Below are 24268 nucleotides of genomic sequence, written 5' to 3' on the forward strand. Positions count from 1 at the left end.
AGATGGGAGAGAAGTTGAATTGGAGATGGATATGCCCTTTCAGTTTTATGCTAAACAACCAGAGCCTCTCTGGTTGTTTAGCATAAAAACACAAAGCCAGGTGGGAAATTCTGGCTGTTTAGCATAAAAATTCTGGTTGTTTAGCATAAAAACACAAAGCCAGGTGGGAAATTCTGTTTGGACTGAAGCACTGAGATGCGACTGCACCCTTGCCTGTGGGACACATGCAGCATAGAGACTGAAGCTGAAAGCACATCTTTTCTCCTCATTCAACTGAGAGGTGAATCAACTGCTGTCAAAGGGAGAGAGCAAATAGGGAATGGACTGTGCTGTACAGCAGTTAGAATCAACATCTGAAACAGAGACCAACAAGTCTGCCATTGAAGTCATGAGTTTTCAGTGTTTTTCAAACATTTTCACTCCATGTGGAGAGAACTCATTGAACAGGTGCCTGGTGACTGCCCCACACCTAGTGAAATCTGTGGGTTGGCTTGACATGCATCTTAGTTATCCAGAGCACACACTTGGAGCACACTTTTGAGGGTTTTTGGCTTTGTGCACATGCGTGTTGTATGTATGTGTGTACACAACAGTGTGTGTGTGTACAGATGCATATATAATAGTTCACATCTTCCCATCTCAAGCACTGAGCTGAATTCAGCCTATACATTTTTTTTTCTGAGAGACCTTTCCGATTTCTGTAAAAAGAAACTGATTCCAAAGGACAGAAGGGGAGGTTGGAGGATAGTCATTGAAAATGAGATGGAAAATGGGAAGATTTCACGTTGCGACTCCAAATTCACGTCTGATCCTTAGGGTCAGCACTAGTCATTTAGAACAATTCTTCCTGATACCTGACTGCAGAGAGGAAGGAGAGAGCAACCTTCTTACTGCCCCACCCCGGTGAAGATGCTTTAGTTTTCTCCATCCATCCGAGCTAGGGGCAGAAGAACTTTTCTTGGCTTAGAGTTCCTTGGTGAAGGTGGCCTCTTGGCCACCGATGCTTTCCCAGGGTAGTTTGTTGATCTTCCAAGAACATCAAGTCACTGTGTACGAATAACTCCCGCAGAAGGACTGAGGGTGAAACGTACCCCTCCTCAGCGCCTGATGGGATGGGCGGCAGCATGTCCCCGTGTGGGCCTGACACTATACTTGGGAAGACAGTAGTAGGCTGAGCACCTGGAACAGGGCACTGGCTAGGTGTCAGGTTCCCTACTGCTCTGCAGGCTGCTCGTGCTGGAGTCCTGAACTCCACCAGGAGTCCCTCTGGGCTGCTGAACAAGTGGATTTTCCAAGGGGCCCGTCGGCCTGCTCCACACAAGAGTGATAGGAACTGTAGAGCCCCAGCACAATAGTCAAGACTAGCATCACGGCAGCCATCATCCAGATCACTTGCCAGTGCTGACACAGTTTGGGATACATGACTTGTAAGAAATGGACCAAATCTTCAAGTTTGCTGTCAGTGAAAAAAAAAAAGGTGGGGGATCAGTATATTGGGCACACATATGATACCCAGACTCATGGTTCTGTCTGAGGATACCATCTACACTGTCTCAAGCAGTGGATCTCAAACTCAGCTGTGCATAGAATCGCTTGACAGCATCGTTCGAAACATCCCAAGTCTACTGAATGAGAATATCCAAAGATAGAGTCTAGGAATCTATTGTTAAATTTCTCCAGGTAATTTTGATGCCACCAGTCCACAGCCTTGATATTGGGAGCTAGTGGTCTAGTTCACTTTATTTACTTGTTCGATCATTCATCCGTCCACACATGCTCTCCTCTATTCATGGAATGATTACTGATACTGTACTCTCTCAAGTCCCAGGATACAATGTTGGTTGATCCATGCATCCAGACCAGCATGGGCCCGTGCATCTTGTCAGCTCTTAGCTGCATTAGTGATCAGTTCTAAGTTCTAATCCATCCCTTGACTTAGTACTCAGATGCACATTTTGTTGTTCTCAGTTCCACATCTGTGTCCAGAGTTCAACTGTGCTAAACTCTCAGAAGAAGTTTGATGTCCGGTGATAAATGACCAGGGATCAGACCAACCTCAACAGCTCCCGTCAAGCCACCCCAAGGGCAACTAGAAGACTAGTCACCTCTGGCAACCTTTGGGTGACTTATTCATGAAGTTTTCTCAACCTTATTGATATTTGTTCTCTAGTTTCTGCCTCCTCCTTTCTTTCCCTGCTCTTTCCACACTCTTTTCTCTCTTCCCTCCTTCTCTTTCATCTCTTTCTTCTTTCACCTCTCTTACTCTCTATTCTTCCTCTTGCTTCCTTTCCAACTATCTTTCACCGTTCTCCTATCTCTGTGGTGTAGTGAAAACACACCTAATCAAATGGCCTGCTTTGAGGAGTCCATTCTAGAACTCTCTGGAGGAGAGCAAGGCACAGGCTATTCGCTGAGAAGCAGAGAGGTCTAATTCAGAGTTTGGAAATGGATGGCCTCCAATGGACTTAAAAACTCAACAGATACCGTTCCTAGAAAGAGACCAGATGCTCAGAGTACCTGCCTTGGATCTAAGGTCACAGGAAACATTGACAGATTTCTTTTCCACGTGGGAACCTCATTAGGTCATTTCAGGCACAGTTAAGCAAAGCAAAAATGTGAGCACATTCGCTGGTGTGAAAATAATTGGCTATTTTCACAACTGTTAGGGAAGGAGTGCTTGGAAATGGATGCTTGTTTTCTTTCAGTCCTATTTAGATTCTTTAGGTCCTATTTGGATATACTTGGATGCTAAGATGGAGTCTTTCTTTTGTGAAGAATTTCCATGCTCCAAAACAAGCTGCCAGAGGGGGGAGAACCCCACTGTAACCCCACTCTTAAGTGGGACTCCAAAGGAGGAAGTCAAGATCTGGCTTTGTGGCCCTAGCTGGTTACCTAGGTCTAGCCTACAAAAGAGAGTAGAAATAGGTTAGAGACAGAATTCCTTTGGAAGTCAAATTTTGGTTGTTATAAGCAAACTTCTGCTTTCTGAGAGTTCTTGGAAAGTAAAGGATCCAGCCTAAACATAATCTTAACTCCACAGAGCAAGTTTGAACAGGAAGTGAACAAAAAGGCAACATTTTCACATTGCAACTTATGAGTATCACTTGTTCAATGTATTATATCAATGTTGGGAGACTGTGCTCTCTGTTTCAATATGGTTAAGATACTGGGTTGATTCACTCAAAGTACAAGTTTATCCTCCAGAGAGCAATATTTATAACATAATTACTACATATAACAGAGAAAGAAACTCAGACAAAAATACTTTAATGTTTATGTTGAATCTCTTAAGTCAGCTGCTGGGTTTAGCTCAATGTTTTAAAAGTGCACCAAGAAGAACATGGAACTTTTGATAACTTTAGCCCTTGCTTGCTAGTGAGATGCTAACATTTCATAGGGGAATCATGTCTGAATGCAGGTGCCTGCAGGTGGTTGTGTGTCTAAGGGATCCGGGAATGAAAAGGATTGCCTAGCCTTAAAGACAATAGCTCTCAGGGCCAGTCTGGCTTGAGCTACAGCTGAGGAAGGGACCCTATGATTGTGAGTAGGCAGTTTATATATCAGCAGTGCCAGTCAGCAAGGAGAAGGTGAAGTCACTCTGGGCCTGAAAGGGTGAAGCTATACACCTGTGTAGAATGATGACCCTTTGGAGGTACAGGAATGTTCTCAAAACCAAAAAACTAAATCCAAGAGGAAGCAAAGATTGGGAGGTAGAATGAGGCCTTCCAGGATAGGCAGGACCAAGAGAACTTTCTCAGGTGGCAGATGCTACAGGCAGCCATTGCCATGTGCTGATGACCAGGAGCTGGACAGAAAGGGACCCAAGCAACGCCTTATTTCCCCCTGGGGCTTCATGAAATGGGAGGGATCCACCGATCACCTGAGATCAAATGAGCTAGATAAAGCTCTGTTCCCTGAGCTTTGTAAACCAGATAGTTTATATTCCATGTACTTTCTCTGTTTATTTCTCTTTGTTCTTTCTCGGTGTTTGGAAGCATTAGAAGTTCCAGCCTGACTTAGCGGTATTCAAGGTATCAAAGGACCAGCTTTTGCCTAGGCTTGGGCTTGACTGCATTATGTTAAGAGGGAAGAAGGTAACGTGGTAACCGGAAAAACAAGAACAGAGGACCCTCAAGAGGGAGGTGAGGCTAGGGAGGACAGAATCTGGCTTCTGGGAGTAGAGATTGTACTTTCACTGTAAAAGATGGAGATTCTTTCATTAGGAGAGGTGATGTATACTAGCCCAGGTTTGTTTGCAAGGGTGAGGCATCCCCTGCCCCCCCTCTCCCACTCTCCTGATGGCTCTTCCCTTGAACAATGGGGTTGACCTATGTATGAGACCTCTCACTTTCTTGGGTCTTCCATCTGGGCTCTCTTGGTAGCTCTGACGTTCATTGAAGCCTATCCATCTTGCTTCTACTCTTCATTTCATCTCTTTAGTTGTTGCATGCATATGGATGGTTTTCAGAGTTTTCTAGTAATGAGGCACAGATGTACACCCTGGCCCAAGTTAAGCAGCAGATTAGATAATTGCTTATTTTGGTTGGAGTTGCCCTGGATGCCAGGATAGCCCAGGGGATCTAAAAACAAAGATTTTGGTGAAGTGTTCTAAGTAGTAAAGTGTTCCACTAATCACATCTTTAAAAAGTCAAAATTCAAGACTGTGGTTTGAATATATGAATAGAGACAATGGAGCTGAACATACAAAATTGGGACTGTCCTGAAAATCCAGGACATTTATGTGGTCACTATATCTATAGGGCAGAGGACACCTTGCTTGTATTCCTAGTTTATTCTGTCCCTAAGCATGTACTTCTATGGGATAATTCAGACTTGATGGAACTGGGACTTTATTCTCATAATACCTCATCACAGGGATTGCCCTGGAACCAGATGAGATTATTTCTACTCTTCTGCATCCTAACGGCCAGACAGGAACCACAAGTGGGACAAGATACAAGATCTATACTCTCTTTGTCTATATGTTATATTTCCCCTCCTGATTTAGGAAAAAATAAATTTGAGATACAAAGTATTTTAAAAGAAAAACCTGAATATTTCCAACCTAAAGTGAAGACATTGTGGCCAAGCTCAATGGGTCAGCATGGAAGAGACTGGCTGGAGACATTCATTGGCCACTGAGCTGAGTTTGTCCCCTACCCCGTGTGTTGCCTCTTCCCTTGTTCTTGTAAGGAACCCACTATAGGGCTTCAGGCCAGCTTCCTTGGTCTTGACCCTTTCATGGGGATGGCTGGGAAACGAGCTAACCATGGCTGGACTGGGAGGGACTCCACTCAGGGTCCTTTTCCTTTCTCAGCTCCTGATAACTCTTGATTGCTGTCCTCCCTTTCACATGACCGCCTCTGACCCCTCAGCTCTTGCAAACATCCCATTGTTAGATATTTTGCCTCTGGAATTTCCTCTACCTCCTCTCCAACACGAGTGCTCTCTTGGTTTCTGTGCTACTCATTTGGGCCCCAAACCCTCTGCTGCCCTGGACTGGCATTTCCAGGGCTTTTATTCCACCAAATAATTAAATAAATTGTAAACCATTTCAGCAATGGCATGGACTTCAAACACAGGCTTCCCACCTGCTTCTCTGGTCCTTTTCCTCTTCCTCCATTTCTTCTACCTCTTCAGGTTCCTCAGGACTCTCACTCTTCTGTTCGTCCTCCTCCTCCTTTAAGTCCTGAAGTTCTTTGGTCTTCTTTAGACCTTCCTGGTACCTGGAGGGAAGAAAGGAACAAACGAGTCTGGAAAGGTCAAACATTGAGCATCCTTTCCTGAGTCCCTTGGGGAAGGGACTTGAGCACCTCCAATAATCACACACTTCCTGTGGTTCCACACAACAGGAAAAAGCTGGGAAGCTCCCCTAAATCCCAAAGCAGCGCATGTCACTACCATTTCCCCTCACTCCCCAGTCATCCTTCCTGTTTATGTGAGAGTGTGACAAAACTGACAGGGAACAAATGTGGGTGCAGTGTCTCCTGACTGGGTTCTTATTCCACAAAACATTCTGTGAGGATAAGATTGCATTTGTTCTTCATGTGACCTTGGCTTCTCAACTAAAAGAGAGGGTGACATCCATTTCACAGGGCCCTGGCATGTTTTTCAGAAGAGCCAGGCATACGACTTGACCTAGAGAGGTACTCAGGAAATGTGTGTGAAGCTAATGAAGGAGTTCACCCCCGTACATCCCAAGAACAGCACACAGTTGTGGGCGAAGAGAGGTTTTCCAAAGGAAACCCTCTGATTTCTTTTTCCCAGGATCAATATTACCCTGAATATACAATATTACCCTGAATATATGTTCGCTCGTCCTACAGCTGTGTGTTTAAGATCAGCAGTTTGGCTGGGCAAATTTGCCATTGTGTATGTGACTGCCACACAGAAGCTCATGGGTTCCCTTTCACTGGGAAGCTGTGTCACCCCCATGAGCTGCCAGGACAAGAGAAGCTCAGGGTGTGACCCCTGGTCAGAGGTAACTCTCTACCTTGAGGTTTGGGCCCCGTTCAATACTCAGTCTCTCTGGTGGCCGACAACTGCTCAAAGGTGCTGTGTAAGCTCAAATAGAGAAGGAGACAGTCGGAAGTTGAAGGGACTCGGTTTACAGGAGGAAGGGGTAGTCAGAACAGCCCTAGGAATCAGAGCTGTAACTTCTGGCCACTGTTGGCAGTGACAGGACTGCTCTGAGCATGTGTCAGGAAGCCTCAGGCACCACCCAAGAGGAACCCGCCCAGGGCCCTTGATTTCCAGAGCATTCTGAGCAGTGGAGGTCTGCCTAAAAAGAGGGCAGACTGTTATTGTCTAACCACACCCTCTGACCCTGCTTCCTTCCTTCCTTCTGTGGAACAGTCTTGCTCTTTCCTATGTATTCCTTCCTGATGCAAGGGGGTCCCAGGGCCAGTGGTTGCTTCCCTAAAGCCTCAAAGAAACAGGAAAGGCCCGTGGGAAGGTCTTCTGAGACCTGCTAGGGACCTCGGGGTGGGGAGGTCTGACTCACCCCTTGTTATAGGCTTCTTCTTCCATCCTGGCCTTGGTCTCCTGACCAGTCTCCACCAGGCAGCTCAGGGTCGGCGCAGGAGCAGGGGCTTCACAATCTGTGTCTCCATTTGTCTTTCCGCTAGAGAGAAGAGAGGAGGACGGGGCATCATTTCAGAGAAAGGTTGAGCGTCTGAAAACATGACCATGACTTTGGCCTGATTCCTGATTAGAAGTGAAGAAATTCAGGGTCTTTTTAGTAGCTTCCAGATGTTTTTTTCCTACCCTGAGACAAGATTTTATAAAGGCCTATTCCGTGATCCTTCCTAGACCACCAAATACTGCATGCCTGCAGACCTACCTTTCTTTTTGTTTTTTTTTTTTGAGTTGGGGTCTCACTCTGTCACCCAGGCTGGAGTGCAGTGGCATGATCACGGCTCACTGCAGCCTCAAACTCCTGGTCTCAGGTGATTCTTCCACCTCAGCCTTCTGAGTCTCTGGGACAGGTATGCACTACCACACCCAGCTTATGTTTTGATTTTTGTAGAGACAAAATCTCACGATGTTGCCCAGGTCTGTCTTGAACTCCCAGGCTCAAGCAATCCTCTCACCTAGGTCTTCCAAAGTGCTGGAATTACAGGCATGAGGCACTGCGCTCGGCCCAAACCCATGTTTATTCTTATTCCAGGAGGTGCTGTGAGGAGGTGCTCTATAGTTCTGAGATGAGGAAAATGCAGGCAGACCCATTTGGGGTCATTCCATTCCTGCAGTTCACCTTTTGCTGGATGATCCCACTCATTCTTTCAAATATCCCCTAAGTATGACTAAGTCATGGGCACACTGTAGTGTGCTGGGGACATATTAGTAAATAAATAGTTCTTGCTAACATGGAGCTTAGCAGGAAAAAAAATCCCCCAAAAAGGAAATAAAAAATATGTAATTGATGATGAATTATAATAATTTTTGAGAAAGAAAAGATTCTGTGCAGTGACAGAAAATAGCAGAGGTAATGTATTTAGAGTGAATGCTTTAGAAAATGCCTCTCTGAGGTGCTGAAGTTTAAGCACAGACCTGAAATATAAGAAGTCAGCCATCTCAATAACAGGAGAAAGATCATCCTAGGCAGAGGATGCAGGTTGTGTAAAGACTCTGAGACACAGAAGGTGCTGGGACGTTTGGGGAACCAAAAAGAGACAGTGTGGCAGGAATTAACTTTTGGACAAGTTGAGCTCGTGAGGCCTGTGAGGTACCCAAGTGAAGTTGTCAAGTAGACAGTTGGATATGCCAAAGGGAGTCAAAGAAGAGCTCTAGGCTGGAGAGGTTAATTTGGTGTCATCAGAATTTACAGAGGGTGCCCCAAAAATGTATATACATTTTAAGAAAGGAAAAAAAAAAACTGTATTAAAATTGTGAGACTCAATAAGATGAATACAAATCACATTTGACTTCTGCAATTACAAGAGGTGCTCAAAGTGGTTACTGTCAGCGTCCAGATACTTGATTACAGTGAATATCTCTTAAAATGTATATCTTGGCCGGACTCGGTGGCTCAGCCTATAATCCCAGCACTTTGGGAGGCTGAGGCAAGAGGATTGCCTGAGCCCATGGGCTCAAGACCAGCCCGGGCAACTTGGTGAGACAGTGTCTCTATAATAAATCAGAAATTAGCCAAGCAAGGTAGCATGCGTCTGTAGTCCCGACTACTTAGAAGGCTGAGGTGGAAGGATCGCCGGAGCCTAGCAGGTCAATGCTGGGGTGGCTGTGAGTGTGCCACTGCACTCCCGCCTGGGCAATGGAGTGAGATTCCAACTGAAAAAAAAAAAAAAAAGTATATCTTTTTTTTTTTTTTTTTTGCACCCGTGGCAGATGCTATTTAAAGCCAAGGTATGGATAAGATTACCTAGGGAGACAACATGAGGAAAGACAAAAAGAGGACCCAGGACCAAGTCATGAGCATTTCTATACTTGGCTCAGGTGGAAAAGAAGGAATTGACAGAGGAGGCAAAGAAGCAGCAGCAGGAGAGGTTGCAGGAAAACCAGGTGTGGGTGGAGACTTGGAGGTCATGTGTGTGGAGAAGGGAGAGTTAATGGGTGTGGCACCCTTCTGAGAGTCTGAGTGAGATGGGTACTGACAAAGTGATGACTAGAATTGATAATATGGAGATCAAGAGGAGCCTTAGTGTCATGGTGTGAGCCAAGGGCAGATCAGAATGGGCCTAGTAAAGAATGGGAGGTGAGAAGGGGAGATGCAGACACAGTGATTTGATGAGGAAGGGGAGTAGAGGAATTGAAATGGGTCCATTTGAACGTGATAGAAACTATCCAGAAGAGGAGATGAGAGAGGGGGATGGCAAAGGAACAAAATCTTTGAAAAGGGAAGTAGGGATGGACCTTAGGAAGGTGAGGCCATGTCTTCCCGCTTATAACAAAGGGAAGATGATGAGGAGGTGGGCTGGGCAGCTGGTGAAGAAAAATGAGAGGCTCCTATCTGAATGGTAGCTTACATTTTCTCAATAAATGCAAGGCAACTCATCTGCTGAGAGTGAGAAGCGGGGGGCCTAGGAAGGATTGAGGAGATGGGAGGGGGTAAAAGAGTCATGTGTGAAAGTAGGAAAACAGACGTACTAGAAAATCATAGTAGGACGGCTGGGCAGAGCTGGGGGCTCATTTGAGGTAATTGATCCACAGGTTTAAAGGAAGTACCCTGATGGCCACACCTTCCCCGTGAACCCTGCAGCCCACTTCAGAGTCCGGAATCCCAATGGGAGTCATGATGTCGTGGAGGAGCCCTCAAACAAGGCAAAGTTTTGAGCACAGTTTTCCACCAGGACTCTGAGAGATCACAGCTGCCACTCTCCCTGAATGCTCAGGCAGCATTTACGAGTGAGCTTTGTATCTTCCCCTCATTCTTGGCATCCGTTTCCCATCTCTTAGTTTTCCTCAGACCTTGTAAAATTTACATTTCATCAGGCTGGAAACCCAAACCCATTGTGAACAAGAAAGATAACACTCTAAAAATACCAGCTATTCATAACATTTCTCCTTTTGCAAATTACATTTATCCACTCCCTTCCATGTGACCTTTGCCTAATGTGCAATTTCCTATTTATCCAAATGATTGAAGCAAGAGGAGAAAAACATAGCTACAGCCAAGGACAGGGAAAGTGATTCTTTCATGAAATATATTTACATTCTAGAAATGAAATATTGGTATCAGACTTTTGATTTCTTTTATCTACATCTGCAAGGTTTAGAGGTTTCTTAGTGTTAAACATGTATGAAGGAGAACAGCATAGTATAAAGGAAAAGAATTTGTCTGAGGCAAACCTGGATTAAAATCCCAGTTCCAGGTTGGGTGCAGCAGCTCATGCCTATAATCCCAGCACTTTGGGAGGCCGAGGTGAGAGAACTACCTGAACCCATGGATTCAAGACCAGCCTGGGCAACTTGGTGAGATCTCCTCAATAAGTCAAAAAATTAGCTGGACATGATGGCGCATGTCTGTAGTTCCACCTACTTGGAAGGCTGAGGCGGAAGGATCACCTGAGTCCAGCAGGTCAAGACTGTGGTGGCTGTGAGCATGCCACTGTACTCCTGGGTGACAGAATAAGACTCCAATTCAAAAAAGAAAAAGAAAAAAAAATCCCAGCTTCAAGGTAGGCAAATTACTTCACCTTCCTGAACTTTAGACTCCTCAACTGCCAAATGAGGATAATAATGCATACTTGGTGGAGGTGTAAGAATTAATGAAGAGATGTAAGTAAACTTTCTGCAATATGGTACCAACAAATTATATATATTATTGTGATGGTGATGTAATAAGTTTATGGGTAAATTTAGGGAGCCATCTGATTCATAAAACTTGATTCATAAAAAAATCCAAGCTGTTAAATTATCAGGCAATTATTTATATCTTCAAGGGAGAATTTATACATTATTACTGTTTCACATCAGAGACAGAGGGGTCCTAACTGTGGACTAATTTAAAGGATGGTAAAATTTACATTCGATGTACATAAAACTGCTTTAGTAAATGTCCCAGGTGCACTCCTGGTGTGTGTCTTAACACACTCATGTATCTTAGAGTTTTGCTGACCAAGTGATTGTAAACAATACTTTCACCGTTCTTGGGTCACTGCTCTCTAGAGACTAAAACTTTCCCTGTTAGAGTCAGGAAGCCCATTTCTCAGACTCTTATCATATGGATCTTTTATCCATTTCAACTCCCCTGAAGGACTTTCAGTTACATCCTCCCACTTGATCTTCCCAACCATAAGAAGGGCTAACAGTCAACCTACATATCAGGCTCTATTCTAACATTTCACTTAAGACTCGCACATGACCAAATAAGGTATCTTTTCTCTCATTTCGATAGATAAGGAACCAGACCACCAACACACGACCAGTGTGTGATAGAGCTCAAATTTAACCCTGTGCAGTCTGACTCCCACCCACGCTTTTGACTGTACTATCTTCCACTTAATCCACTTGACAGATAAGAAACCCAGGCTCAGGTCACTTAAGTGTCTTGCCTAAATTCTCATTACTGGTATAGAACTCATACCTTGGTCTTCCAACTTCATGCCAAGATGCACTTTCCTGGCCTCCTTGAAGCCCTTCTCCTTTCTTTTTTTTTTTTTTAATTATAAAGATGTGGGTACAATTCAGGGTTAGGTATACAAACGTTGATCATGCAGGTACCCTTGTTGATGAGGTATGCCCCTCCCTCCCCTAGCAGTTTCCCTCAACTGCCAATCCCACCCCCACTCCCCTGACAGTTTCCCACTACTGCTAATCTCTTTCTTATACTATTATAATAATTGTTCAAGGTTCACTTATGAGTGAAAACATATGGTACTCTGTTCTTTGTTTCTGTGCTGGAACTCTGAGTGGTGTGTGGGGTTCTAAGCATCTATTGAGTGAAGCTGGTCCTGCCCTCAGGCTGGACCATGGCTTTCAACGCTGCCCTTCTCTTCAAGGCTGCTTGTTTTGAGTGTGAGATGGCTGGGAGGGCCTTTGTTTAATGGGGGCTAAGGTGGGAAGTAGGAGAAGCATAGTATGTAAAATGTCCACTGTTTTGTTATCTCCTGATCTCTAGACTGAGCGTATAGTTCCCTAAATATCTTCCCCAACTACCTGCAAGTTTCTCCTTCAAGACTCAACTCAAATACCTCTCCCCCATGAAGCCTTTACTTATGTTCTCCCCTCCCTCACACCCTCTGATTAAAGTTGTTCTCTCCTTCCCTGCTATGCTCTTACCACACCTCTTTGGTAACATGACTCACAGAGAGGGCATTTTTATGTTTTAGATACCTGCCCATCCCTCCATATGACTTGATCAGAGGGAGAGGAACTGCATTTGGTCAGAATGGTACCTTTAATTGTTTGAGTTGCATTGATTTCACAATGACTTATCCAGTCCCTGCCTATGACTCTCATAAGTTGGGTTGGTTCTCTCTGTAAAGGACTGTTTCCTGAGAACCCAGTGTCTGGGCTGGGCTTCAAGAATCTTTCCTCATGGCTGTAAACTGGAGCTGAGCACGGCCTGTGCCCACCCCAGGGATTTCTAGGTCAAACACTCAGGGAATTTGGTCTCTGTTCCCATGCTGAAATCCTACATGCTTTCTTCCTGGGATGATTCATTTAAATGGGCTCATTGTTCTTCCATGTCTACCAGGTCAGAAGTGTTTGCCATCATACTCAACTCTCAATGTGTTGCTGGATCAGCAGGTATATTCAATTCCATTTTTCCCATATGGCAAACAATATTTGAAAGAGACTACCACCCTTTCCAATGGACATATCTTACATTCTCGGGCGCAGCAATGATTCTGAATCACCCCCTCTGCTGTGGCTCCTCTGGCAAGCCCAGCCCAGGAAACCTGAGCCAGAAGACCTTCCTCACTCCCTGTTGCTCAGCCCTAGATACTCGGGGTCTACTATGAGCTTACTGGGGAATAACTCACTCCAGAACACTGTCAGCCAAGGAAGTTGCTTACTGTACACATTTAATGTCATATAAAATCCTTCAGCAATTTACCCTGGCTGCTTAAAAAGTATAGACAAATGGTTATTTTAGAAATTATAGTTAAAATTGCTCTAGGATTTGTCAGTCTAATGACCCCTTTTATGAAACCAACCCTGAGCATCATCTGTGCCCTGGCTTTGCTGGCCCCTCTGGGAATGGTTCTGCACACACTCTGTCTCTCACTCTACTCCAGTCTTCACTCTAGGCCCTGCCACTTGCCAGGCTTATTAAAAAATAGCTCTTCAATTCATCCTCTTCTCTCTGGCCACACTGAATTTCTTCCTGTTCTTCCTGCAGGAGGGTCTAGTAAAAGATTAAGAGCATGAGCTCTGCTATCTACTTGCTGTGTAATCTCAGGCAAGTGATGATTTCTCTGAGCTTCAGTTTTCTCATCCACAAAACAGGGATTTTAGTAGTGTACATACCTCATGGGATTATTGTGAGGATTAAAGAAGAGCCTTAATACAAACTAATTAGCAAAGCGCTCAGCATAAAGCGAGTGTGCAGTAAACAGAAATCATCATCATCCTTTCTTAACATTAACTTATTGAAGAGACAGGATCTTGCTCTGTTGCCCAGACTAGAGTGCAGTGATGCGATCATAGCTTGCTGCAGCCTCGAGTTCCTGAGCTCAGATGATTCTCCTGAGTAGCTAGGATACGCACCCTGTTAGTAATTTATTTACTTATTTTTAAATTTTTGATCATAGAGATGGGGTGTCACTATGTTTCCCAGGCTGGTCTCTAACTCCTGGCCTAAAAGTGATCCTCCCACCTTGGCCTCCCAAAGCCCGGGATTACAGGCATGAGCCACCACACCCGACTATCCGACATCATCCTTTGAACACTCCATACTTTGTTGCCTCAGAGCATGGAATGTTGTTAACTTCCTGTTCACCTAGTTAATTATATAACCTTTAGGTTTCACTTTAAAAGTAAGTTCCAAGCCGGGCTCGGTGGCTCAGCCTGTAATCCCGCGCCTTTGGGAGGCTGAGGTGAGTGGATTGCCTCGAGCCCGCGGGTTCGAGACCCGCCTGGGCAGCGAGACCTCATCTCTACAATAAATAAAAAAATCAGCTGGGCGTGGCAGCGCAAGCCTGTAATTCCGGCTACTTGGAAGGCTGAGGCGGAAGGATCGCCAGAGCCCAGCAGGTCGAGGCTGCGGTGGCCGGGAGCGGCTGCTACACTCCAGACTGGGTGACAGAGTGAGACTCCAACTCAAAAAAAAAAAAATAAGTTCCTAGGGGAAACCATTTCTTGGCCTCTCCTTCCCTCATCCAATACCAAAATCAGGTTAGGTGCTCATTTTCTTGTACATTGTTGCCTTAGTAACTTGTACTTCCTTAAGATAGCTCCCATCATGTTGTATTATAATAGGCTGTTTTCCATCTGTCTTTCCCACTGACTGTGAGCTCCTTGAGTGCATTCTGTGTGTCTAGCCCTTAGCGATTAGGTGTGGAAAGAATAAAGAATAGAATACTTCAATTACATAGCTCTTCCTACTGTGGACCTGCTCTTGAGCCTTGTTTCTGTTTAATCTTTAACTTTAAATATCACTCTCCACCTAGATACTTCTTTAAGTCTATAGGTTCCCAGGCCCTCGTTGAGTGAAGCTCATTGTGAAATGGCCCACAAGAGCAAGGCTCCAAATACTCTCAAGTCACATGGGGCAATGCCGTCAGCTTTTGAATATTTTCTTGTGAACTAGACACAGGCTACTTGACCATCTTATCCCTTGCTTAGCCAATGCTCTCCCTGCTTAGTTGCTGTATGCTTAGGAAATGAGACATTATTTTAACATGAGGCTGAATATGACAATTTGGAAAGCAATGTATGGTAAATTATAATGCATAATTTCTTTTTAACAATATAGATTGAGCAGCTAGAATTGACTGTGTATAGAACAGAAGATATTAATTCATTTTTGCTCATAAATTGTCTCTTGGGGATCTATTACATGTTTCCATGTTCATGAATTCTGATGGAAGTCACTTAGTATCTTCTAGAAATCCAGGAGAAGCTGTTGTTCATCCTGAATCCCTTCTCCTTTAAAGACTTCTTCCCCTCTTTGTGTCCATTCTCATATGGGTATATTCCCAACAGGTGAGTCAGCCTCAGCAGGGTTGATGGCAATGTCTGGTCAGCCCTAAGAGTGAGGTGCAGACAATTGCCTGGGAACCTCTTGCTTGACTTGCCCTAATCCTCACTTGGTCCCCATCTATCTAGGCTCTGGACCTCGGAAAGGTGATGCTATACCTCACTTGGTTTTCACCTCAGTTTCTCCTACTGAGGGCAGCTCATGTTCTTGATGATCCCTGCTGTCTTAGACAGAAGCTCTCAGCTGGTCTGGCATTAGTTTTATAGAGTTCAGATCCTGCTTTCTCACAATTAGAGTCTGTTGGGGATGTACATCTTCTGCCTTGAATGAGTCTGCAGGCCTAGAGTTGGATGTCTACTGAAGTAGGAATTGATACACCCAAAGAGAAGGCCAACAGGGAGAATTTTAGTGAGCTTCTCACTAGAACGCATCAAGTGACCATTTCTGGAGATTTTCAGAAACCAGATTAAGCACTATGACTTTATGGGTAAGAATCTGTATCTTAGTTATTTCCACAAGGTTGTTGATTTGTCATTCATTTACAATTTCCCTGTAGTGATCAGAAAAGGGTGTGTGTGTGTGTGTGTGTGTGTGTGTGTGTGTGTGTGTGTGTGTGTATGTGAGAGAGAGAGAGAGAGAGAGACCCTTCATCCCATGAAGGACCTGTAAACCTGTAGGCTTATGGGCAGTGAGGTGGCAAAGAAAGTAAATGCTTGCAGACTTCAAGACTATCAAAGGACAAATCACTGAGTGATAAGTGGTACATAATGAGAGGTGAGGAAAACAGGCTGAGTCTGAAGGTAGGGAGTTTGAGTGCTTGTCTGTACTGAAAAGGAACCCAAAATACACACTTTTCTTACAGCGATAGAAAATGAAGGACTAAAGCTGTCTCAAGACAAAGACGAAGGAAGAAGAAGGTATATGCTCTACCAAGTGAGGAAATACACAAGGGGGGAGTTCTGAGGGGCAGCAGCTGTGATGCAGATGTTTTCCAGCAAGAAATGAAAGAATTTGAAAGTAATTTATAAATGCCTCTGAGTGCATAGAAACAGCCTGCCTTGCTCTGGCTGAGGATAAAAAGACCTACAAGTTGTGTAGATGCCTAGAAAAATTAGGCCTAGCAGTCACTGTTAGTTGCCAATCCAGTACTTGTCTTCCTTCCTACTTCCTGACAACAGGATTTTGTTCAGGAATTTACTTTTCATCACGTAGTCATTTTGCTTCAAGAGAAGCTGACCCTGTTCCCAACTCCAGGGGACAGTTTAAGCCCATAATGATAATCTTATTCCTAAAGCTCATTATTGGTAAAGGGACCATGATTCAGATTTGCCAATGAGGTAAGAGGGAAGATTGGTAAAAGGCTGCAGGGTTCATTCCTAAGAAAGGAACATGGAAGAAATGGTCCTTTTCTTCCTCTAGATATCGTCCTGTCTGGAGGAGGGAGTACCTAGAACTAGCCATCAGTCACCACATGCCTGACAAACAAGTGGTCAGAGGCAAGGAAACTAACCATAGGAGGGCTGTGCTGGAACACCGCTGTGTCACACCTGGGGAAGCCCTAGCTCTGGACTTACTATTTAATCTCCGTTGAGTTGGGGCTTTCTTATATCTGGAGCCCAAATAATCCCAACCAACAGAGAAGGCTCCTTTCTCCTCTGGGCCCTTCTTAGATTGAATGCACTTGGGCTCAGTCATAGCATCTTCCTGGTCCAAGAATTTTGCAAACTGAGTCTGTTATCTTCGTGGGTTTCAGAGTCCCATTCATTTCTCCTAGGACTCCATGGCATTTGCGGGGTGAGGGTGGGAGGAAGGCAGGTGAACTGGAAAAAATTTCCTAAGAGATTCCCAAAGTTAAGAGGAAAATTGACAAACTTACTTTTCCAAAAGTGCGGGCAGTGCTGAAGTGGCAGGTAGGTTGCCTTTCCCATTGGGTGATTCCGACTAAATGGAAAACAGAAGACAGAGAATTGAGGATGAGCCATGGAAGGAAGAAGACAGAGCTCTTAGGCCTCTGTAGATGCTGGGAGTTGTAGGAGGCTGCTCCTCTTTCCCTTCCTCCCTCCTCCTCCCCCACACTTCAATCTGCCTCTGAGCCCAGGCCTTGGTCCTTTCCCTCAGGCCTTCCTGGCCCTCCTCAGTGTTCCTCCTTTCCGGGAACACATGCGACTCACTCCTTTTTTTTCTGTTTCACTTCTACGTTTCTTTCAGCCACAAGAAGAGTTTACATTTTTAGGCTCCTTTCTGGGGGAAAGTCATCAGTTTTTCTCTGCCCCTTTTACCAACTGTGAAGGAACACCAGTGGGCTTCCTAGCAAATGCGGGTCCTGAGTTTCCTAAGATGGAGTCTCACAAGCCCATCGCTGCCTCCAGAGATACAGTGCCAAGCACAATTCTCAGGTGATGCCTGTCATTACTAAAAGCCCAAGTTATCATACATTTCTTAATAATATATGCCTCAGGATTTGCACATTGTTTTGTTGCAATGGATTTGGTTTAAGCAATGGTTCTCAATTCTGGCTGCACATTAGAATCACCTCGAAGAGATTTTTTAAAAAGTACTGATCCACTCCAGAATTTTAGGGTGAGGGCCTGGGTGAAGAATGTTTTAAAAATATTCTGTGTCATTTTAATGAATGACCCAGTTGCCAGCCCGTAGTCTAAAGGAATACATATTTAGAAACAGCATTTATGCATTTAGGTAAAGCAAGGGAAATAGGTCTGTTAAAACAATTAACCAGCCCTCTCCAACCTCCTTAAAAATTTGTTTCAGGTTGTTTTGTTTTAATGGGTAATTTGGGAGTTTAGGTTGATTTCATAGATAATTGAAATGCTTGAGGCAGGAAGAGGTGAATACCACATATTGGCACCATGATAGAGCTTGAATGGACTTCACAAATTGCTTACACAACCTAGATGTTTCCTTGGAGAGTAGTGCTGATCATAGACAGGGAATAGCGAAAGGAGAAAGGATTAGAAAAGTTTTAGATAGAATTAACCAGATATGCACAAAGGCCTGGAATATAGAAAATATTTTGTTATATAGGAACTGTCTTTGTTTAAAAAAAATTGAGATGTATGTATTTTTTCTGATTATTACTAATACATTATTACAGAACTATAAAAGACACCTTGAAGGAAATAAAAATGACCTGTTTTACCATCGCCCAGAGACAACCATTATTGTTTCATATATCTTCTAGAATTTTCTGTCTACATGCAGAAACACACTTTTTAAAAAAGTACAAAACAGAATCATACTGTTTATACACTAAATTTTGTATATACCATTTTAGTTGCTTTTTATTTATAATAAATTATGGGAAGTTATTCTACAGACATTCTTTATGGTGATAGCCATAATTTGTTTAACCAAATTATCAGTAGACATTGGATTGTTTCTAGCTTTTCTTTCCTTTTTTTTTTTTTTTTGAGTTGGAGTCTTACTCTGTTATCCAGGCTGGAGTGCAGTGACACACTCATAGCCACCACGCCGTTGACCTGCTGGGCTCCAGCGATCCTTCTGTCTCAGTCTTCCAAGTAGCTGGAACTACAGGTGTGCGCTACCACTCCTGGCTAATTTTTTATTTATTGTAGAGACGAGGTTTCGTCAAGTTGTCGGGGCTGGTCTCAAACCCGTGGGCTCAGGCAATTCACTCACCTCAGCCTCCCAAAGTGCTGGGATTACAGGCTGAGCCAACGAGTCCAGCCTGTTTCTAGCTTTTCATTATTATAAACAACACTGCAATGAACTGAGGTAGTTTAAAAACTCAGGCTCTGGAATTGGAGATCTGGGGTTCAAATATCAGCTCTCCCATTTCTTAAACTTTACAAACTTTAGCTACTTAAATTCACTGCAGAGTAGAAAAAAATTACAACCACCTTGGAAGATTTAAGAGTTGTGGCATGTAAAGAATACTCTCTGAGCTGCCAACACCATGCTCAGGGGCACTAAGAATTCTTCCCAGAGTAGCAGAATACGTGTGGCCTGGTCTATATTGAACTTTTTGAGCACTCAGATTCTGTGCTGGAAATGTCCACTCCTTATTGACAATGCCCCATTTGGTGATCCCCGTAGTGATGAGAGTGAGGAAAAGGTAGAACAGGGCCGAGGGGCAGGCATCATCATACTTACTAAGGCTGGTAAGGAGGGGATGGGTGATGAGCTGGGAGCTTGGCCTGGCAGGTTCAGGGCATTAAACTTGGGAACCACAGCCACACTGACTCTCCGGCGGGGCATATTCTGCGGGAAGAGAAATGACCAGGTTGTCTTAGAGGTAGCAATAGTCATAGTTCAGAAGGGCCTGGAAAAGGCCTACTAGTTTCTAATGCTGTAATGACATTCACTGGATATTTTGGTTTTGTGGTAGTCATGGTGGTGGGAACTGGTGCAGAGAGAGAGGTCAAAGTTGACCCAGTTTTTCTGCTGGTGATGAGTGACCTCTCAACATGTTCCTATTTTAGCTTATGAGATTTTGAGATACAGAATAGAAATGACCTCAACCCCCCAGTCTTTGGGTAACACCCTGGATAGTGTATAAAAACTTCCCACAGCAATATCGAAGGTGATGCTCATTTCACATTCACTTAAGGGATGGATATTCAGGGAAACTATGGGCAAGAAAAGAAAGATATCAAAGGCTAAGCCAGCGAGTGTGGGAAGCTCAATAGGAACTCTGTTCAGAGATTCCCTGGTATCTATGGATCCAAGAATGAATGATTGCTTGAGTGATCATGGAAACTTCTGTCATACTTCTTCTGGGAACCCTGGTGTTCATTAAACATGCATACCTTTCCCAGCGTGAGGGACATGGACCGTGCTGTGCGAGGAACCCCATCTTCTGTAGCAGGAGGGAAGAGAGAAGAGAACTCAGGTAAGTCTTGGACTAGGCTCCAGCAGGAAACAGGCAGGCAGAAACTAAGACAATATATCTATGGACCAGAACTGGTCCTCAAGGGATGGACCAATGGTGTGGGTGTTGAGAACACTGAGTTTGGTACATCACCCTCTGAGATGATCATCTTTTGGACAAGACCTTTATCCTAACTCCACTGGACACTACAAGGAGCCCCAGTCTTTAACCTCTGATTTTCATCTGACATCACTACAGTCTCTAGGTAGCACCTTGAATAGTATATGAAAACTACTCATAATAATTCCAAGACTTATTGTGTCATTTCACGCTCATTTGAGAATGTACAGTTAGAGAAACTACGAGCAAGGAAAGTGCGATGCTGGTAAAGAATAAAACCTTGCCAACAGAAGTAGTTTCAACATGCCATCTATAACATGGTTCAGAATAAAGGCAGCTACTATCCCAGGATTTTCCTCTCCTAACTATATACGTTAAATAATAGAATTCAAGTAATATTTTTAGTATCACACCTGGATAATACTGCTACCAGGAAACATCTGAATATATGCAGCGAAAGCTATTTGCTAGCAAGTCCAGTTTGATTCAATTTGACCAATATCATCTAGCCTGTATGCCTCTCTCCTTTGTAGCCATATATTTTTGGTGTGTCTCTTGAAAAGCACATAATTGTATATTTTTTCATAATCTTATCTGAGATTCTCTATTAACCAGCAGGTTTATGTTATTTTTCTTGTGATGAACATATATATTTTTTTAGCCACCTTATTTTGTATTTTTTATTTACTTTGCCTTATTCATTGATTTTTTTCCTACCCCTCTTCCTACCCTACACATTGGCTTGGAAATTATATATTATTTTTCTAATCTTTAGTGTGTCCCTTAAATTTTGAACATATTACTTTAAAATTTATCAAGATTTCTTATTTTCCTGAAACTTAAAACAATGATAACCCTTTCCATCCTTAGATATATATTGCTTCTCAGTATTTTTATTTCATCCTGTTTTTGTTGTCCCAAATTATTCACTATGATTGCTCTCTACAGAGAAGGCTTATTTAGGTTTACTCAGCGCTCACACATGTCTTTGTTCACTATTCCTTCTTGCATTCTACTTCTTTTGAGTTCAATTTCATTCTTTCTTAAGTACATCCTTTAGTTATCTCTCAGTGAAGGTTTATGAGAGGTAAACTTCCTTAGTTGCTGTCTCCAAATGTCTTTACCAAGCCCTCAATCTTGCATGGTAGTTTAGCCATTTTATGTCTAGGTTGACAATTATTTTGCCTCTGCCCTTTGAAAAGGTTATGCCACTGTCTTCTGATATGACTATTGCTACTAAGAACTGCCATTCCTTTGTAAATAATCTTCTCTCTCTGGCTAGTTTTAAGATTTTTATTCCGTCTTTGCTGTCCTACAGTTTCTTTTTGGTATGGTTTTATTTCTCCTGCTGGAATTCACTGTATTTTCTGAATCCACCAATTCAGGGCATTCTTAGTTCTGGAAAATTCTCAGTCATTCTTTCTTTGAATATTTTCTCTTGATGATGAAAAAATTCCAAGTTCAGTCAAATATAGGTTTGAAGAGGTTTATTCTTAGCCAAATTTGAGTGACCTAGGCCCGAGGCACAGCCCCCAAAGGTTCTGAGAACATTTGTCTGAGGTGGTTGAATTGCAGCTTGGTTATATACATTTTGGGAAGACAGAAATTACAAAAACCATAAATCAATGCAAGTGAGATTTGCATTGGTTTGGCCTGGGAAGGTAGGACATCTTCAGGAGGAGGTTTGTAGGTCACAGATGAATTCAAAGATTTTCTAACTGGTAATTTGTGGAAAGAGTTGGGTTCTGTTTAAGGAATTTTGGAATCAGTAAAGGAAATCCCATGTTGAGATAAGGGTGGTTTTGAGGAAGTCAAGTTTCTTGATATAAACAAAGCTTCATCAGTGGCAGTTCCCAGAGATAGAATAGGTGGCAGATGTCTAGTTCCTCTGGGGACCTCCCCCATCCTAAGGGGACTCTATACAGATGCAAATTTTCCCAAAAGATGACTTCTGATTTCCTTCTTTATCTGTTATGTGATATATTATTCCAGAGTCAGGCTGGGAAGTAAGCCACATTTCATGGGGTCAATAAAAACCCATCTAATGATACTTTATGGTTTATAGTCTCCAGGTCTCTTAGAAATTTGAACAAGGGGGAAAAAAATAAAGATTAGAGTATAGTTCTCACTCTCCTCAATTTCTCCTTAAGGACCACTTAATAAATGTATTTGGGACTTTGTCAATCTGTACTCCATATCCCATGTCTCATGTTTTTTTTCGCATTTTTAACTAATTTATTCCTCTGGGCTGCATTCTGGGCCACTTCCTCAAATCTATCTTAAAGTTAACTAATTTTTTCTTCAATAGTGTTCGATTTGATTTAGATGTTTATCAATCAGGATAAGCTAGGTTATGCGACAGTAATAAACAACTCCAAAGTAATAATGGCTTATAATAACAAAGATTTATTTCTTGTTTATGCTACATGTCCTTTACTTCTGAGTTGGCAGTAAGTTCTTCTCTGTATTTCCTCACTCAGGACTCAGGACTCAGGCTAATGGACCTTCTAGTATTCTGGAGCAATGATGGTTATCATGGTAAGAAGAAGAAGAATTCACAAAAGTAGAAATACAAAAGGGAAAATTGCACACTAATTCTTAAAGACCTCAGCTCAGATGTGACACATGTTCTTCTGCTCACATTTTATTCACCAAAGCAAGTCACATGGCCTCGCTTTATGGACTTCAAGGAGATGAGTAAGTGTGCCCAGAAGAAGAAGATCTGGAATATTGAGGAATAGCCTCAGCTACAATAACTACCACATCTAACCTATTGAGTTTTTAATTTCCATGACGCTATTCCTTACTTCCAGGAATCCTATTTTATCCTTTTTTTTCAAACAAAAGTTTTCACATATTTATTACTGAGCCAGCCTACTAGTGCAGAGCCTATAAACAAAGAGAAAAATCACTTTCCCAACTAAACACATCCAGTTTCCCAGATTGTGGTGATGTTTTCAAATAGATGATGGTGACTTTGATTCAGCATAAACGTGTGCCATCTCATGTGCAATTCCTTATAGACCCAGTTTAGTTCTTCTCCAATGTCTCCTCTTGGAGTTGTTCCATATTTTATAACCAGTTTCCATCTGAATCCATTGGGGAATGGGATGATTTTACTTTTGTTTCTTGGTCTGGAATCACTTGATCCTGAGAGTCTTGTGAGAAGTGGAGTCTGCTGTGCACACCATGCTATCTTATTCTTTTTTGACAACTGTATTCTTTTATTCTCATGTTTTTGATCCATTATTTTATGCCTTTAATACTTTTAAATGCCTTTTAAAATTATCAGATTATTTTATTATCTGATGTTCTTAGGATATAATCCTATTGGTTGGCGTATCTGATGATTTTTGTTCATGGTGAATTCTTTTGTGTATTTTATAACTTTATATTGTGATCATCTCTCAGTGAGGCTTTACTAGAGGAATCCTGTGTGTCCTTGATGCAAGGCGTCTCTCCAGAGTGGTTTTCTGTTTGTTTCTGACAGTGTTCCTAGAGGTACCATCTTGCTGTTCTTTCCAGATTCTCTGCATATTGCATCATCACTGCTGTCACTTTGGGCATGTACTTTTCCTATGAGGAAGGAGAAAGTATTTTTTTCTACTAGATCTCAGGGTGAAACAAACTTTCTTGTTTCTCTGCTGGTTGGTGATTGCTGCTTTCCTTGTCCAAATTCTATCTAAAGATAGTCTTTGGAAGGTCTTACTTTTCTATGGCAGTCTCAGTGTCATCTCTCTGCCCTGTGTGTTCGAGGTCTCATGTGAGTGTAAAAGTACAGACCCCAGATAACTAGGGCTGACACTTGTCACCAAGGAAGCTGCAGGGTCAGCTTGGTTTCAGTTCTCTTTTCTTTTCTTGTATGTGGATATTTCAATTTTTTTTGTGGATTCAGCTATTCCTTTAGACTAATGTTTGCTTTATTTTGTCCAGCAGGAATTTCTGAGTATTTGTGGTCAAAGAATTTTCAAGTTTTTCAGTCAGCCGAAATAGGAGAACCAGAAAATATTCTTTATATAGAGAGAGCTCATACAGATTAATACAGTAACCATCTTACAAGCAGGCAAAGGTCATAATTAGAGAATTTACAAAAGTAGAAATACAAATGTTCAGCAAACACTTGAAAAGGCCAAGAAATACAAATTAAAACTATTAGATAAGACATAATTTTGGCCTATTATTATCATGAATAT

The 24268-nt window shown here is 42.8% G+C and overlaps 1 protein-coding gene across 4 annotated transcripts in view; it reads right to left on the bottom strand.

The window, feature by feature from the left end:
* Positions 1-1025: 1025 nt before the first annotated feature.
* MRVI1 (murine retrovirus integration site 1 homolog) overlaps positions 1026-24268 on the bottom strand; it is a 135521-nt gene continuing 112278 nt past the window's right edge. For all 4 annotated transcript variants that reach the window (XM_008069287.2, XM_008069283.2, XM_008069284.2 and 1 more), the window contains 6 exons: positions 19894-19943; positions 19238-19345; positions 16983-17047; positions 7004-7123; positions 5592-5726; positions 1026-1456 (listed from right to left, as the gene is read on the bottom strand). In XM_008069287.2, the coding sequence (XP_008067478.1) occupies positions 1213-1456; positions 5592-5726; positions 7004-7123; positions 16983-17047; positions 19238-19345; positions 19894-19943 (722 nt within the window). In that variant the 3' untranslated portion in view covers positions 1026-1212. The remainder of the gene's footprint in view (positions 1457-5591; positions 5727-7003; positions 7124-16982; positions 17048-19237; positions 19346-19893; positions 19944-24268) is intronic.

The sequence above is a fragment of the Carlito syrichta genome, unplaced genomic scaffold, assembly GCF_000164805.1.
Source record: "Carlito syrichta isolate Samal-C Ts95f unplaced genomic scaffold, Tarsius_syrichta-2.0.1 Scaffold311906, whole genome shotgun sequence".
NCBI lineage: Eukaryota > Metazoa > Chordata > Mammalia > Primates > Tarsiidae > Carlito > Carlito syrichta.